At 44.6% G+C, this 18,641-nt stretch overlaps 1 protein-coding gene across 1 annotated transcript in view; it reads left to right on the top strand.

Moving 5' to 3' along the window:
• The first annotated feature begins 14,886 nt into the window (after positions 1-14,886).
• The window catches only part of LOC137764652 (TIP41-like protein), a 38,236-nt gene continuing 34,481 nt past the window's right edge, over positions 14,887-18,641 (top strand). Inside the window, exon 1 of the mRNA XM_068543692.1 lies at positions 14,887-15,498. Coding sequence (XP_068399793.1) covers positions 14,887-15,498 — 612 coding nt within the window. The remainder of the gene's footprint in view (positions 15,499-18,641) is intronic.

Genomic DNA, 18,641 nt, shown 5'->3' with positions numbered 1-18,641 from the left:
GTATTTAGGGACACTTGCCTGACTAATTCCAGTGCATTTACTTTTCTAGATCAGAACCCACAAATAGGCTAAGGTTGGTCCTCGAGGGTATTTAAGTTGGCCTTTACAGTATTTTGTAAAGAGATTGGAGTATGACCAGAATGTCCTTACCCATCACTCCCTGTTGTCACACACGAGGCACAGACACAATTACTACCTGCCACACCCTGAGGGCATCTGGGTTTGGATCTCTCCTGTTTCCCGTATGCTCGTATATTACCTTCAGAGTAAGTTCAAAAGCAGCCTCCTTTATACCTGGGGGTCTTTGATTTGGTACCACGTCAATTTGCTCTTATTGAACCGAGCTTAGATGGCGTGTCCTCAGCCAACATAAGGGATGCAAGACAGATGGTCCTACAAAAGACACTCCTCCCTGTATTCTTAGGATGATGGCTTTGATGGTGTGGTCCCTGGAGTGAGGACCCAGGACCTCTCAGCAGAACCTACAGGAGACATTTGCGCCGGGGGTCTGTGCCTCCCCTTGGCACCTGGTTAATGACAGTCCTCATGGAGTTCCATAAATCCTGTCAAGCTGACAGCGTCAATGATTGTGTTTTCCTCTTGGGTTGGCACTCAGAAAAACACAGAGCTACAGTTTTGGTCCATCTCTAGAAAACTATCTAAGCCCCATGGATGTAGTTTGTGTAAGAACTATTCCTCTAATTTCCTTCCTTTCCATTGTTTTTCACTTTTATTATCTTTTATGTGTTTGAACTGCAATGTATCTCTCTAATCAGACCTTTTAAAAGAATGTAAATTAAAGACAGTAATATTAAAGAAGAGTCAACTCAGATGAACGGATAAAGAAGATGTGGTATATATATACAATGGAATACTACTCAGCCATAAAAAACAATGAAATAATGCCATTTGCAGCAACATGGATGAATCTAGAGATTATCATACTAAGTGAAGTAAGCCAGACAGAGAAAGACAAATATCATATGATATGACTTATATGTGGAATCTGAAAAAAAAGATACAAATGAACTTATTTACAGAACAGAAATAGAGGGAATTCCCTGGCAATCCAGTGGTTAGGACTGTTCACTTCCATTGCAGGGGACACGGGTTAGATCCCAGGTCGGGGAACTAAGATCCCACATACCACATGGCATGGCCAAAAAAATTAAAAATAAAAAAGAGATTAAAAAAAAAAGAACTAGATCCACAGACATAGAAAACAAACTTATGGTTTCCAAAGGGGAAAGGGGGCGAGGGATAAATTAAGAGGTTGGGATTAACATATACACACTACTGTATATAAAATAGGTAACCAACAAGGACCTACTGTATAGCACAGGGAAGTATACTCAATATTTTGTAATAACCTATAAGGGAAAAGAGTATATATTCCTTTTCAGAATATTATATGTATACATATATACATATATATACACACACATATATATATATGAATCACTATGCTGTACACCTGAAACTAACACAACATGTAAATCAACTATACTTTGATTAAAAAATAAATTTAAAAAATAAAGCTACTATGAACTAAAAAATAAAGAATAAATAAAGACAAGCCAACTAATTGATGTCCTGGGAGCTATTAAAAGAACACAATGGGGACTTCCCTGGTGGCCCAGTGGTTAAAACTCAGTGCTTCCACTGCAGGGGGCGAGGGTTTGATTCCTGGTCAGGAAAATAAGATCCCACATGCTTCGAGGTGCAGCCAAAAAAATAAATAAATAAATAAACACACACAATGGATGAGGAGTTGGGAAAAGAAGAAGGAGGTGGGAAAACCTAATATACACTCAGTGGAGAATCCCCAGGCCTTGCACAGGGCCTAGCACCACAGTACGTGCTCAGTATACATCTACTGAATTTTTTACATTATGTATTAAGTGAATAAGTGAACCTCAGAGCTAGACATGGCAAGAAATGTCTTAGATGTCTCTCCGTGCTCAGAATGATCTGGCACACCGTAGGAAATCAATAAAATGTTTGTTGAATAAAGGTATGAATGAGGAAACAAATTGAACAAATGAATAAGCAGGGTGGGGAAGGTCTGGATGGGCTGAACTATGCAGGTTTACAGAGCAGCAAGCAGCTCCATCATCGCTATTACAAAGATAAACCCATAGGGGAAATGGCCAGGAGACAGAAGAGAGTTTGCACACATTTAGTTAAGACCAGCCCAGGAAAAGCAGCACCCAGCACACACCCCACCGGACACAGGGTGGAGGGGGGAAGGACCAGAACAGCAGAAAGAAGCTTGATGGAGGCTTTGACCACCCACATCCAACCCAACATGTGATCATCCACTTACAGCCTGCCCAGTTCTGTTTTCACCCGCTTGCATTGCTTTCCCTGAAGTTGGCCAACAGTTTCTCTGGATTCTTCTAGAGAAGCAATGCAAAAATTGTAGCATTTTGTTATATATGTGAAATCAAATTCATATTTTATGACAAAACAAGAAAAATTTAAACATAAAAATTCTTCTCTGCCCTTTGGCCTCCTCTCTGTGTACTGTGTATCCACATTATGCATCAACCAAACGTCCCCCATCAGCAGAAATACCTGCTCAACCATAAATGGCAACATTCTCCCAGCACCAACAAGACAACTCCTTAAGGATAACATTTCTTCTTGATCTTGTAAGAAGTCTCATGACCCACCAGGATGATGCTTAGATCTAGATTATGTAAACTGTCAATAATACATCGTTTGATGTACAGCCCTCTGTCTCAAAAAACTTATATAAACTGTGTCTTGACTTCTAGTGGGCGGCACAGTTCTCAGAGCTTTCTGAGATGCTCTTCCCAGGTTATAATCCTCAAATTTGGCTCAAAAGAATTTTCCAATTCATTCTTAGATGGACTGATTAATTTTTCATCAACATATATATCCGTGTGTTTTCTTTTTTAGATTCCACATATAAGTGACAACATAGAATATTTGTCTTCCTCTGTCTGATTTATTTCACTCAGCATAATGCTCTCTAGATCCATTTGTTGCAGATGGCAAGGAAGCGGGGAAGGGGCAAGATGGGGTACGGGATTAAGAGATACAAACTACTCTGTATAAAACAGAGAAGCAGCAAGGGTATATTGTACAGCACAGAGAAATATAGCCATTATTTTGTAATAACTTTAAATAAGGCATAATTTATAAAAATAGAGGATCACGGGCTTCCCTGGTGGCTCAGTGGTTGAGAGTCTGCCTGCCGATTCAGGGGATACGGGTTCGAGCCCTGGTCTGGGAAGATCCCACATGCCACGGAGCAACTAGGCCCGTGAGCCGCAGTTACTGAGCCTGCGCGTCTGGAGCCTGTGCTCCGCAACAAGAGAGGCCGCGATAGTGAGAAGCCCGTGCACCGCGATGAAGAGTGGCCCCCCATTGCCGTAACTAGAGAGAGCCCTCGCACAGAAACGAAGACCCAACACAGCCATAAATAAATAAATAAATAAATAAATAAATAAATAAATAAATAAATAAATAAATAAATAAATAAATAAATGGGTCGTCACGTTTAAAAAAAAAAAAAAGTGAATCTATGTTACATACCTGAAACTAATACAATATTGCAAACCAACTATACTTCAATTTAAAAAAATAAATACATAGACGAATAAATAAGGAGTTGTCTCGGCAACACTTGTCAGTCCAGAGGTTCCCAGAATTTCCAGTTAGAACTGATGTTGATGTTCACAAGGGTCCCCACAGACGTTGGTGATCCCCAAATTTCTGAACGCTCACAGCACGCAATGTTCCCATCAAATGCACAAAGTGCAGCTAAAACACTAAGTGGCTTTTTTAATTTTATTTTATTTAAGTATAGTTGATTTACAGTGTTGTGTTAGTTTCTGGTGTACAGCAAAGTCATTCGGTTATACATATATATATGTTCTTTTTCATATTCTTTTCCATTATGGTTTATCACAGGATATTGAATATGGTTCCCTGTGCTATGCAGTAGAACCTTGTTGTTTATCCATTCTCTATATAGTAGTTTGCATCTGCTAATCCCATACTCTCAGTCCATCCCTCCCCCACCTTCCTCTCCCTTGGCAACCACAAGTCTGTTCTCTATGTCTGTGAGTCTGTTCCTGTTTCATAAATAAGTTCATTTGTATCATATTTTAGATTCCACATATAAGTGATATCATATGGTATTTCTTCACTTAGCATGACAATCTCTGGGTCCATCCATGTTGCTGCAAATGGCATTATTTCATTGTTTTTTACCTGAGTAGTATTCCATTGTATATATGTACCACATCTTCTTTATCCATTCATCTGTCGATGGACATTTAGGTTGCTTCCATGTCTTAGCTATTGTTAATAGTGCTGCTATGAACGTTGGGGTACATGTATCATTTCAAATTATAGTTTTCTCCAGATATATGCCCAGGAGTGGGATGGCAGGATCATATGGCAGCTCTAATTTGAGTTTTTTGAGGAACCTCCGTACTGTTATCCATAGTGGCTGCACCAATTTACATTCCCACCAACAGTGTAGGAGGGTTCCTTTTTCTCCACACCCTCTCCAGCATTTGTTATTTGCAGACTTTTTAAGGATGGCCATTCTGACCCACATGGGGTGGTACCTCACTGGAGTTTTGATTTGCATTTCTCTAATAATTAGCAATGTTACTTGACTTTTTAAACCCTCAGTGTAGATTATTATGTCCTCCAAAAACACCAAGACCAAAGAGAGCAGGGCTGCCACGGGCTTGTCTGGGTTCACTCACGAGCTCTTCAAGGCTAGCTTCATACCACCCCATATTCAGTTTGCTTCTGAAAATGACCATTCACTGTGTATGAAGGGTCCTTTTGGGGTAATTTGAAAGTAAATATTTGAAAGCACAAATTATTAAATCAGCCAAATGCTAAGGGTCTAAAGTCATCTTTATTTCAAGATTAATGCACCACACTCTTCCTCTCTCTCTCTCTCTCCCTCCCTCCCTGCCCCACCCTCAGAAGAAAAACACCATTAAAATGCAGACATTAAAATCCTGAGCAATAGCTTTAATAATGCTGTAGAGGCAAGCACCTCAGAAAAGTACTAAAAACAGCCTCGAAAAGAAATCAGAACACCAACCGCAGTTCTTTTTTTTCCCAAATTACCAAAATAACTCAACGCTCACCCAATATTATTGGTGTTTGCTTCATTAACTTCAAAGTGTATCTCCTCTCATTTCCCTCTCTCCTCTCAAATCCATCTGCATTACTCTGTCACTAAAGTTTGGCATGAAAGGAAAATTCAGACTTCAAATATTGAATCTGAGCTTCACAAATAGAGTAGTAATGGAAAAGTCAGACAGAGATAAAGACTCAGACAAAAAATAAAGGCTAATAAGAGACTCAGACAAAAATAAAGCCCTCAAATCAGCTGGAATAGCGAACCCTAAATTGTTTATGGAATCAGTTATGCTCTTGGAGCTGCGGGGCTGCGAGTCTTTGGATTTGGGCTCTTGTGTGTATGCGGGCTTGAAGTGTCTGGTTTTTGAAAGCTGCTGCCAAAACCTATCTCGAGGACCACAACAAGAGTCATTATCAATTTCCCTTTCTTCCTGCCCACCTCCCAGTCTGATCACCCCCCTAATTTGTTCTACATTTGATGCCATAGACCCCTGGCCTTGTACAAGCCTGTCTGAAAAGTACCACGTGAAGTGGTGTTATCCTTCTGTGTACAATAAAGGCCTCCCCAATTCCGATGGCTTGAGGGCTAGCCAGGTGAGCTAACATAGAGAAATCTAAAAGGTTTTGGAGTGTGTTTTATTACTATCTTGTTCTACATACAGGAACCCTGATGAGTTAACAACATTCATTCATTTATTTAAAACTCTGACCTAGAACAGCACTGTCCAAGAGAAATAGAATTCAAGTCGCATACTTTAAGATTTCCAATAGCCACATTAAGAAAGTGAAAAGAAACAGACGACATGAATCTTTAAAATAGTTTTTATTTAATCCAATATATCTAAAACTATTATCATCACTTCAACAGGTAACCAGTATGTCTCCAAAATGTGGGGTATATTTTACATTTACGGGACCATCTCAACGGGGACACTAAATTCGCATCAGAAATACTTGATCCTCACAACATTGTAAATTAACTATACTTCAACTTTTTTAAAATCCTAAATATGGGACTTCCCTGGTGGCGTAGTGTTTAAGACTCCGCACTCCCAATGCAGGGGGCCAGGGTTCGATCCCTGGTCAGGGAACTAGATCCCACATGCATGCTGCAACTAAGAGTGCACATGCCACAAGTGAGGAGCCGAGCCGCAGCTAAGGAGCTCAAGAGCTGCAACTAAGGAGTTCGCCTGCCACAACTTAGACCTGGCACAACCAAATTAATTAATCAATTAATTTTAAAAAGTCTTTCTAAAAAAATTTTTTTAATCCTAAATAAATGGGCACTAAATATTAAAAAAAAAAAAGAAAAGAAATATTTGATCCGTATTTAGAGTTTGTCAAATTTATACCTGGAAGAGTAGATTCACATACAAATTCAATAACGGAATGGAGTATCTGTTTTTTATTTTTAATTTAAATTAATTAAAATCCTCCAAAAGTAAAAGTTTAGTTCAATCACACTAGCTACAGTTCAAGTGCTCACTGGCCACATGGGGCTAGTGGCTACGGCCTCAGGCAGTGCAAGCTAGACTGAAACCTGGCTGGCACACTTCCTGGCTGTGTGACCTTGGGCAAGCCACTTAACCTCTCTGAGTCTCTTGTTCACTGTTAAATAAAATCCTAGCTGTAAGAGGCCCCCACTGTCTGTACCTAAGAAACGGTACCTCCCACTCACCCACTGAAACCTCTTCACCTCCTTTTTCCAAAAACTGTTTTTGTGAGTAGGTAAGGCAGTTAGCATACAAATTGCATTTAATCACGTAGAAAGACTTTTCCACCAAGGACTGAAGATTCTGCTCAGTCTTGTGGGTACCACTAGAGTAGACTAGTGTCCAGCCCTCTGGGCTCCCCTGTTCTAGCATGTGTCAGTGGCATCATAATTATCTGTACTAAACATCGTAATACATCTGTAATAAGCATCGTAAACATCCACTCTCCCACTGCACTAAGGAGAATATTTATGCGTTTCTGCTCTGCAGAACCAACACACACACAGAGCCTGGCACACCCCAAAAGCCATCACAAAATGGTTTTTGAATAAAAGAATGGATCACCCTGCAATACTATCTGTGGGAAAAAAAAGGGGGTAGGGGAAAAGATTTGCAAAATAATGTAAACCTTATCCCAGCATCATCCACTGGCGGTGCTTGTGGGCGGGGGTGGGATTAATGACTTCTAAGTTAACAGAGGCTCATATCATTCAAGAGGCTTTCCATTCTGGCCCACGGTGTTCTCAAATTGTCCTAAAGTTAGGTACATTTTGGAGAACAATCCAACAATTCCGCATATAATGCTATGAAATTATTCTCCAGTCCTTTCAACAAGAGGCACCGTCTCTCTGTCTCTTTCACTGCCTGGCTCTTGTGCTGAAAAAGCCTTTCCCACCTTCTTCCCTCCCAGGCACACACGTATTCATCCTCCCAAGTCACTTTATTCATTACTTCCTCTAAGAAGCCTCACCCAGACACTTGCCTTTCCACCCACCCTAGTTTTATAACCGAGCAGGACCCTATGAGGCCTTCCCAGAATAGACCTCCACCCATCTCTGCCTGCTTTTTGTCTATAGAAAAACTAGTCAAAGGGCAAACTCAATCAGAGAAGGGAGAAAATGCAGAAAGGAAGGAAAACAGTGAAGCAAGACAATATCATAATACTCTAGCCATTAAACAAAGTCAAGGACCTTTAGCTCCTCCTCAAGGGCTACAGATCATAGTCTGAGCCACGTCCTTTGAGTGTTTTGCAGATACTGAAACCCCTACCAGGTGGGAGAAGTTAACTGCATGCTGCCCACAAGCACGTAGACCCCAGACCAGTTGGGACCAGAAGGTTGATGATGCCGACTCCCAATGACCTCACCACCAACCAATCAGAAGAATGTCCACGAGCTGACCACGCCCTGCTCCTTGAACACTATCAGACACCGCACTACCCCCTCCAGGGAGGGACACCACAGTCTGGAGGGATTAGCCCGCTGTGGCCCCCTTTGCCTGGCAAAGCTATTTCTTTCTACTTCACCCAAAACTCTGTCTCCAAGATTTAATCCGGCACCAGCGTACAGAGGCCGAATTTCGGCAACGGTTTCCCTGTGCCCCGTGGGGCTCCGTACACACATCTCTGTTGCACTCAAGGGGACCAGGTTTCAAACTGTTCACTTAAGTATCTCTCCCTTATGCCAGAACCTGAATGTGAGCATCCTGAGATGGGAATTCTGCATCCCCAGTCCAGCTCCGTGCCAGGTTCAGGGGCGTGGTGTCCGCGTTTGTGGAACTGAACTGAATTGGATTAAATGAACAGCTCCCAAGCTTTGTGTGTGAAATTTTAAATGACTAAAGTTCAGAGAACTGAGTTTTGCGGTTTTGCAGAATTTCATTTTTGTGGCATTTCATCTTCCCGGAACCAGGACCCTAGCATGTGCTCCTGAAGCCCAGAGGGAAGCAGAGAGAAAAATGGGGGGGTCAGAGGGAAAGAAGGTGGGAACTTCCCCTTGGTGGGTTCCTCTCTGGGCCCAGCACCCATATACCACGTGTATGGGCCAAGCCACCAGACCCTCACCACCAAATCTTCATCACGGCTAGCTATAGCAGTGTCTGTTATTCTTATTAAATAGATGGAGAAACTGAAGCTCAGTGAGGTTAACTGACTCAACAGAGCGTTTGGTGGAGCCAGGATTCACATCCATCTCTGTTGAGATCCAAAGTTTTATTTTGTTTTATCCATTCTTCGGTTTGCTCCTAAGTCTGGAATGACCGCTCAGAAAAGAAGTAAGGCACAGGAAAAGGAGAGGGTGAGATTTCACATTTTGCCAACAGCCAACCCTGCCTGCCGTTGGAAACCAGAAGGAAGGTAATTCAGTGTTCAGCCATAGCAGTGCCGTAGAAAAGAGAAAAAATGGCCCGTCAATTTCTTCATACATTGCACACATATTTATCTAGTACTTTTAGTGTAACATCGGAGTCAGGAATGCGGGAAAATGAAAGGTGTATGAGTTGGAATACCAACTCGGCCGCACACAGCTTTGGACAATGCACTTAACCGCTCGGAACCTCAGTTTCGCTGTCTCAAAAAGTGGTAATCTACCATGCAGGTCAGAGTTCAGAAATGCAAAGAATTCCGCATAGAGCATGGCTGACATTGGCAGCACCATGGATGGACCTAGAGATGATCATACTCAGCGAAGTCAGTCAGACAGAGAAAGACACGTGTCATGTGACATCCCTCGTACGTGGAATCTAAAATACGACACAAACGAACCTGTCTACGAAACAGAAACAGACTCACAGACATAGAGGACAGACTTGTGGTTGCCAAGGGGGAAAAGGAGGGGGAGAGACAAATTAGGGGGTTGGGATTAACAGATACACACGCTACTGTATATAAAACAGATAATCAACAAGGACCTATTGTATAGCGCAGGGAAATCTACTCAACATTTTGTAATAAATTATAAGGGAAAAGAATCTGAAAAAGAATAGATATAGATATATACATAACAGAATCACTGTGCTGTACACCTGAAACTAACACTGTATTGTAAATCAACTATACTTCAATTAAAAAAAAAAAGAACACGGCTGATAGTGATCAATCAATAAAAACTGTCATTATTTTTCTTGTTATTGTTACTGGTATTGCAAAGTGAAAACAAGAGCCTTGCCCTCTGTGAATTTATAGTCTCCTAGGGGGTTTCCCTGGTGGTGCAGTGGTTGAGACTCTGCCTGCCAATGCAGGGGACACGGGTTCGAGCCCTGGTCTGGGAAGATCCCACATGCCGCGGAGCAACTGGGCCCGTGAGCCACAACTACTGAGCCTGCGCGTCTGGAGCCTGTGCTCCGCAACAAGAGAGGCCACGATAGTGAGAGGCCCGCGCACCGCGATGAAGAGTGGCCCCCGCTTGCCGCAACTAGAGAAAGCCCTTGCACAGAAATGAAGACCCAACACAGCCAAAAATAAATAAATAAATATAGTCTCCTAGGGGTGACAAGCAAGTAAAGGACAAAGGCTGCCGCTCCCAAGCAGCGGGGTATGGCTGGAGCCCCACCATTCCTGTTTTAACATTTTCTTCTCTTTCTCCCTCTCAACCTAGAGATGTCCTAGAAGTGCCTTTGGGGCTCTTTCTCCCCCACTGTTGGCGGCTGTACTCAGCAGCCCTTAAAGCTGATGGGATAATGGTTCGAGGAGACAGGCGCCAGCCCACTGCCAGGAAGGCCGGTCCTTCCCCCCACACTCCCTCGGCGGGGCACTGGCCCTTGGCTGACGCTCGGGTGCGCTGGTCGCGTGCCTGCCTTAATCCCATGCAGGGCAAACAATAATTACACCAGGCAGCTTGGCCCAGGCACTCAGGCGCGCAGAATGGGCACTTGTGAGGAATCAGCTCCGAAATGATACGCACGGCTTTTTCTTTCTTTCTTTTCTCTCCCTGACAACATTGTGACTAATGGCTTTACTTCTAGAGTTTCTGGATCACTGAATCAATTTTAGGGTCATTAGTGAACGGGGAATAGGTCTTCTCCGTCTCCAACTGTCTGTCCCCAGAAGCCTTTTCTCTCCAGTCCTTCCCGTGGCTGTCACGATCGGCATGAGTAGCCCCGACACGGGTGTCATGCCATTTGGTTTGCACAGTCTCCACGGGCCAAACAAATAAACAACGGCAACAGCAAGGTCTGGGTCATTCCAGCATGAAAGCCTGGCACTGTAATGGACGCGTCAGTCACTCGGTTGGCCCAGTCTGGGTGGCCCCCCACGTCCTGCTCTCCATCCCCGCCAAGCAGGCAGTGAGCCAAAGGATGTCACTTTCCAGCCTTCGCTGGTTCAAGCTGGAGTCATCCCTGACACAGCTCCAACCAACCCCCTGGCTGGCCAGCCATCAAACATACTCTGCCCGGCATCTGGATTAAGAGACACAGCCATGCTAATCAAGGATGGGCAATGGAATTGTCATGTCCTGCCCACTCAGCACTGGTGACCCCTTTGGCGACGTGCATGGCAGCAGGCAAAGAGGAGCAGAAGAGGGGGGCGGGCGCTGACAGATAGAAGGAGGAAGAGAATAGGTCTTCAGAGGCACTGCCAGAATAATTTCCACTGCCTGTAACTGGGGCCGTAAATACCCCTGAATGAGGCAAGAATGTTTCACGTGAAAGGCCCTGGAAATTTCCCTAGAACAACCACCTCTTGTACAGGTGGGAAAACGAGACCAGAAAAAGAAATTGTTGACTGAGGCTATCCAAGATGTCAATGATGGACAAATTGTTGCCCAATGCGGGTTCACAGGCCCGACGCGCAGTGAAGCCAAACAGAAACATCGGAGTTTGGAGCAGGGAGGGACTTACTGCAGGGCCCCGCAAGAATGGGTGGCTCATGCCCCAAGATACCCCGAACTCCCCGAAGGGATTCAGCAAGTCACTTTTAAAGGCAAGGCCCTGGTTGGTCGTTACCAACTTCTTGGTGCAGGAATCCTTTGTCCATGTAAACCTAAAACAAGACAAATGTTTTTCTCTGTTCTGCAACTTTTTATCTCTATGTGAATGGAAACATGTTATCCGCTTAAAGGTCAGAGCCTTGAGAATGGGCTATCCTGTATATTTCAGGCTAGAGGCAACATTCTTAATTCAAAGCAAAAGCAATAGGGGCTTCCCTGGTGGCGCAGTGGTTGAGAATCTGCCTGCCAATGCAGGAGACACGGGTTCGAGCCCTGGTCTGGGAAGATCCCACATGCTGCGGAGCAACTGGGCCCGTGAGCCGCAATTACTGAGCCTGCGCGTCTGGAGCCTGTGCTCCGCAACAAGAGAGGCCGCGATGGTGAGAGGCCTGCGCACCGCGATGAAGAGTGGTCCCCACTTGCCGCAACTAGAGAAAGCCCTCGCACAGAAACGAAGACTCAACACAGTCATAAATAAATAAATAAATAAATATAAGCAGTCATTTACATTTAAAAAAAAAAAAAAGCAAAAGCAATAGAATACAAAGGTTAAAGTAAAAGAAACAGCTCTAATATGGAGGCAGATTTGTTCTTCCCTATTACACTAAGACTGGACTGGATTGCTTCATTTAACATATCAAGCTTGGCTACTGAAGGTTCTGCACCCAATTCCAATATGTGTGTGTGGATTTTTCCACACCAACAAGAAATGCTCCAGCACCAGCAGGGTGTCCTACAATTCAACTCAATTCTGACACTATCTACCTGGCTATGGCATCAGATTCCACAGGTTAAGGGCTCAGCCCTACAAGACTGTCCGCCTCCTGCCCACCTCTGATGCCAATCACAAGTCCAGGTTGTCACCTGTGCTTCTGACTGACGGATTACCGATGGGAGGTTCCAACAATCCCTTCCTTGGGTTCAATTAATTTGCTAGAGCAGCTCACAGAATTCAGAGAAACATTTTAGTTACTAGATTAATGGTTTATTATAAAAGGATATAACTCAAGAACAGCCCGATGGAAGAGGTGCAGAGGGCGGGGTGTGGGGAAAGGATTCTCTGAGCACGCCTCTCCCCCTGTCAATAGTACTGAGCACTGACTCGACCAAGACACTTTCCACTGTGAGGGGCTGACCTAGTAAACGGGAGTTTGTTGGTCTGTGTCCCTGGGAAACGCAGAGGCACATCTTAACTGCAGCACAGCTGGATCCTGGGCCCAAGGATGCCATCAGGCTCGTCTCTTTCTCTTTGGATGGATTTATATCCATCCAACTCTCTTCCCTCACCTGTCAGCTTTGTTCTCAGGAAAGCTCTATTAATGTGGGTCCCAGATGGCCACCAGCAGCTCCTGGCCAAGTTCTTCTCTGTCCAAGTCATTCCAGTGGAAGTCTCGGGATTGAGTGCTATTTGTCCTGCATGAGGTCACATGCCCAGCCCTGGACCAGATTCTGTGACTCTGATTGGCCAGCCCAGGGTCATTCACCCACTTCTGTGTCAGAAGGCAGGGGAGCGGGAATTCCAAAGGGGGATTCAGATGGAGTATAGATGGGGGAGTGGATGCTGGGCAGGCAGATACTACAGATGTCCACTGTGGTCACCTGCCATGCGCCAGGACGGGGCTCCGAGCTCTACAGCCACAGATCAACCCCTCTTCAAAGCATCCCTAAATTGTATTCATCGTCATTTTCCAGATAAGAAAACTAAAGCTTAGAGTGCTTGAGTCTCCTGGCCACGTTTCCACAGCAAGTACAGGGTCAAGCTGGATTCAAAACCAAGTCTTATTTCCCAAAATGGACAAAAGTTCCTCAGTGGTGCTGGCGCCTGTGAGCTACTCCACAGCCTTTGGCAGAGTCTGGCTCTCCCAGCACAAAGTCTGCTAATGGAAAGCATTAGTACGCGCACGCGCGCACACACACGCCCACACACACAGTTCAACTAAGGTTATTCCAATTTGAGCCATAAGGCGATGCCTCCTTTGTGATTCCTATTTATGACTCCAACAGAAATTAAGGACTCACTGTGGCCCCGTCTCCCTCCGTCCCTTCAGGGCCAAGGGACCATTTGATGATCTCTGCTCCTTTCATCATCCCCCCCTGCAGCCACTTAGTCTGAAGGCAGATCCCTGGTCCCCATAAAGTGAGGCAGAGAACAAAGCAGGGATGAGAAGTGGCAGGAGGGGCTGAGCAACAGGGGCCGTGGGCCTGGCTTCTTCTCCATCCTGCCTGTGCCAAGGGCACGCGCTGGGCTACCTGCACAGCCTCGGCCAGGGCACTGTGCCTCTCTGTCCCAGGCTTCTCCTGAGTGGAAAGATGGAGGTATCAGGAGCTGCCTCTTGAGTGGCTACAAGGATTAAACGCCCCGATACACATAGCGTGCTCAGAGGCCAGCGCATGGTGGGCTCACAATAAACCAGCTCGGCAGTATTGATGCAGAAAACTCGGCCTCTGTGCACCGGTGCCCAACTGAATCTTGGAGACAGAGTGTTGGGTGAAGTAGAAAAGAATAGCTTTATTGCTTTGCCAGGCAAAAGGGGGCACAGCAGGCTCGTGCCTCTCAAAACTGTGTCCCAACCCAGGAGGATCTGGTGAGGAGTTTTACAGCAGTGGTTCAAGGGCGGGGTTGCTGAAAATGATCAGGGTGAGTGCAGGGCCTGCACTCCTTTCATCTGGCCTCAGGTGGTCTCCTGATGAGCTTCTCTGGTTCTCGAGGTTGTCAAACTGTGCCCTTCTCTCTGGAATGAAGAATGCTTCATCGAGTGTTTAACATCTTCCCTTTGCTGGGGGTTTTAGCTCTGCAGAAGAGCTCAGAGATATTGTTATGTGCATCAACTGAGATGGAGCCAGGGCCCTGCCCCCAAAGCTGTGCTGTGGTTTCTTTTGACTGGTCATCCCTTGTCTCTGCACACCCTCCCTTCCCTGATTAACAAGCGCTTGAAAGGCTTCCATGCCCAGGAGCCCAACAGGGTCCTGCTCAGTTTCAGTATCGCCAGAGATAGGACCAGGAACCGGAGCAGAAGCGTGGCCTGGACACACAGACAGGAGAATCCCAGAGAAAGCGGGACCCTATGGCCAGGCAGAGACGTTCCAGACCAAGGAATCCTGCTCAATCTCTGGACTTGGGGCGACCTGTGCATACGGGCACCCTCTGCAAGGAGGTCAGGCCCTCCCAGCACCTCCCCCAGCCCAGGCTTTTAGGAGAGCAGCCAGGGAACATGCGGGCTCTGAGAATACAAAGTCCCCCCTCTGACCTTTAAGAAGTAACAGACCCGGTGGGACGCCGCTGCTTCAGCCTGTTCCGTGTGGCCCACGCAGGCCCCGCTACGGCCATGATGAGCCACGGCTTCCACAGCAGCCACCAGGACTTGTCCTTCGGGCCCTGGAAGCTGACGGCGTCCAAGACCCACATCATGAAGTCAGCGGATGTGGAGAAGTTAGCTGATGAATTGCATATGCCATCTCTCCCTGAAACGATGTTTGGAGACAACGTTTTAAGAATCCAGCATGGCTCTGGCTTTGGGATTGAGTTCAATGCTACAGATGCATTAAGATGTGTGAACAACTACCGAGGAATGCTTAAAGTAGCCTGTGCTGAAGAGTGGCAGGAAAGCAGGACGGAGGGTGAGCACTGTAAGGAGGTTGTGAAACCGTATGATTGGACCTATACAACAGATTATAAGGGAACGTTACGTGGAGAATCACTTAAGCTAAAGGTTGTACCTACAACAGATCATATAGATACAGAGAAATTGAAAGCCAGAGAACAGATTAAGTTTTTTGAAGAAGTTCTCCTGTTTGAGGATGAACTTCATGATCATGGAGTTTCAAGCCTGAGTGTGAAAATTAGAGTAATGCCTTCTAGCTTTTTCTTGCTGTGGCGGTTTTTCTTGAGAATTGATGGGTTGCTTATTAGGATGAATGACACAAGACTTTACCATGAGGTATCTATTCTTATTTAATGAAAGTACTAATTGACATTGGACTTGTTCATGTTGTTACATTGTCAGTCTGACAGTTTGAAATTCAGTAATGCTTTATATTATATGGCTGAGGCCACTAAGGCAAAGAGAGATTAAGTAATTTGCCCAAGTTATACAGTTAATAGGTGGCAGAACTGGAATTTAAGCCCAGTAAGATGTGATTGGATTGGTATTTTCCTAAATCCTGCACTTTCTTTTTCCTTTGAAATAACATGGTCACTGTGATGGATCTTTTTCTTTTTAAAAGTGATAGTAAACTACTAAAAATAAGCTATACTTTACTCCCTCAGAAAAAATGAAATCTAAATTTTTAGAAATGCTTATACTTTAACTCAACAATATTGATTTTTTTTCAGAATTTATCCTCAAAAGATTCTTATATACAGTAACCCACAAATATTAATCAGGCAGCTGTATAGAGTTGTATATATATAAATATTCATGGCAATGCTATTGTTTATAATAGCTAAAAGGAAAGAAGGAAGGCACTATAATGCCCATTGAATGAGCATTGATTAAATGGCCATTTTTATCCTGTTGGCCTACAACAAATAGACTGCCAGATATTTCTCCAGCAAAGTTGGATTTATTCTGGATCAGCAGAAAATTGCAATTCAGGTCTGTAACCATGGTGAGTCCTGTGCAAGTCCCCACATGGCAAGGGAAGGAGAATGCTTTTATAGAGAGGAAAAGGAAAATGGGAGTGCTATAGTAAACAGAGAATCCATGACTTTCCATTGGTTGAGTCCTTGCCGGGAAACAAGAGGAGTCTTTCTTTTTTCTGTTGGGCTCTGCTATGGTTGCTGGGTATGAGAGCTCCCCTTTCTAGTCTCCCAAATCTATTTAATTGAGGTTTCTGTTTATTAATTTTTTACAGTCCATATATTAGAAAAATATGCAACCATTAAAATTAATGGCAGAAAGTTGTTTAACTGATTTGGAAAGATGTGCATATTAATGTTGACTTTTAAAATGCAAGTATGAATCTATATAAGATTTTATGTAGAGATTTCTAAATGTTAAGGATAGTGTTATCTATAGAGATTGTGATTGCTGATGATTTATACTCTATATGTTTATAGTATTTGATTTTTTTTAACAATGAGCATTAATCTGTTTTGTTGATATAAAAGATTGAAACTTTAAGGGAGCATAATCTTGTGATTTTTCTTTTATTAAATAATGTTTTACCAAAAAAAAAAAGAAGTAACAGACCCCAGTCCTGTAAATCCAACAGGATGCTATCAGCCAGCTTCTCCCTCCCATACTAGGACTAATCCGCTGACCACACTGTTCCCTGAGCCCAGACCAGAGGCCTTCTGATGGGGAAATATATATGTATTAATAAATAACTCTATATAAACACTACATATGTATCTACACATATATACATCTGTACACTGTGTGTGTGTATATATATACATACATATCATATACATATATTATAATTGTATTATATATAGATACACATATACACATAGTCAGATACTATATATTATCAAACAATGATCAAGAGATATTTGAACAAAACCTGAATGAAGGGAAGGATCCAGCCATTCACAGATCTGAGCTTCTCTCTCTTATGCCCTTCCTATGTGCTTCACTCATCTATAGGCAAAAATTTTGGCTGTCAGGCCTTGCTCACCCTCAACCTCTCTACCCTACTTTCCCCGTATCTGGGTCCACTTTACCCTCTCCCCTCTTACCCTTCCCACTCAGGCCCTCCATTTCAAGTTTAAAGAGCTGTGACCAGCCTCAGTGTGTGACCCAAGTTTTCCCTGCTCTTGTGCTATTTGGATCTTGTGTTCCAATGCTGAGAACTCAGTTCCTTTGGGGAGAGCTTTTGTTTTGCCTTTGGTGGTCTCCCAAATCTCTGAGGTGCTGGGACCCTATCTTGCTTTTCTAAATCCCCTTCCTGGAGATGCCAGTCTTGACCAGACCTCTGTGAGAGCTGGCCCTCACTGCCTGAGTCTCCAAGTGCATGTCCTTTCCCTTCTCTACATGCACCCCAAAACTAAACCTTACATCTGTCTTAGCCTAGGGCTAGGGCTGCCATAACAAAATACCATAGACTGGATGGCTTATAAACAGCAAAAATGTATTGCTCACAGCTCTAGAGTCTGGAAGTCTGAGATCAGGACAGCAGCATGATGGGATCTGGTGAGAGCCCTGTTCTTGACTTGCAGATGGCTGCCTCCTGGCTATGTGCTTACATGGAGGAGAGAGAGAGAAAGGGAGAGAGAGAGAGATCTTTCTCTTCTTATAAGGACACTAATCCTATCAGATCAGCCCCCCACCCTTATATCCTCACTTAACCTTAATTATCTCTATAAAGATCTTATCTTCGAATACAATCAGATCAAGGGGTTAGAGTCTTCAACATACGAATTCTGGGGGAACACAAGCATTCAGTCTATAACCACATCTAATACCAGTTCTTTCACCAAAATGTCAAACTCTGCCCTCACCCGATCCTGTACCAGTCAATCCGATACCTCCACCCACCCCCATGCCCTGATCTGCCGCATGGCAAGCAGCACCTTGCCCAGCAGGAAGCATGATGGAGGCCACCTGTCTAAGGAAACGGCTGATGAAGGGTTGACGTCTAGTTACACTCGTGACTTCTGACCGCCAGCTCCCCTTGACCTCTGGTCCCTAGGGCTCCCTCACACTCGGCTGCAGCCTGACATTTGGCCTTTGAGTCCCGTCCGCATGCTTGGCTTTGATCTTCTGGTCCCCGTTGGGCCTCAGCATCCCCAGCCCTGTTGCCTGTGCCACTTGCCAGCCTCCCAACCACCTGTGGTCTCACTGAGATGACTTGTCTACATGTCCTTTCCCGCTGTTTCTCTTCCCAGAGCAGCCACTCCACCGCCCCCTGTCACACCTGCCACAGGTGTCCCCGTGGAGGAGCATCTACACTGCCTCACCAAGAGGCTGGGGGCCAAGCCGCTTCCCAGGATGATGGGGTGGGCGAGCCCTGCACCAACTTTATAAATAGAGCGTTCCTGTCTTCAATTATTATCATGTAGTCCATCATCAGAGACTACTTCTGGAAAACCCACACTGAGCCCAGTGGATTGATCGAAGGGTTCAGCTCTCATCTC

The sequence above is a fragment of the Eschrichtius robustus genome, chromosome 5 (genome assembly GCF_028021215.1).
Source record: "Eschrichtius robustus isolate mEscRob2 chromosome 5, mEscRob2.pri, whole genome shotgun sequence".
Lineage (NCBI taxonomy): Eukaryota > Metazoa > Chordata > Mammalia > Artiodactyla > Eschrichtiidae > Eschrichtius > Eschrichtius robustus.
This window is presented reverse-complemented; position numbering and strand designations above follow the sequence as displayed.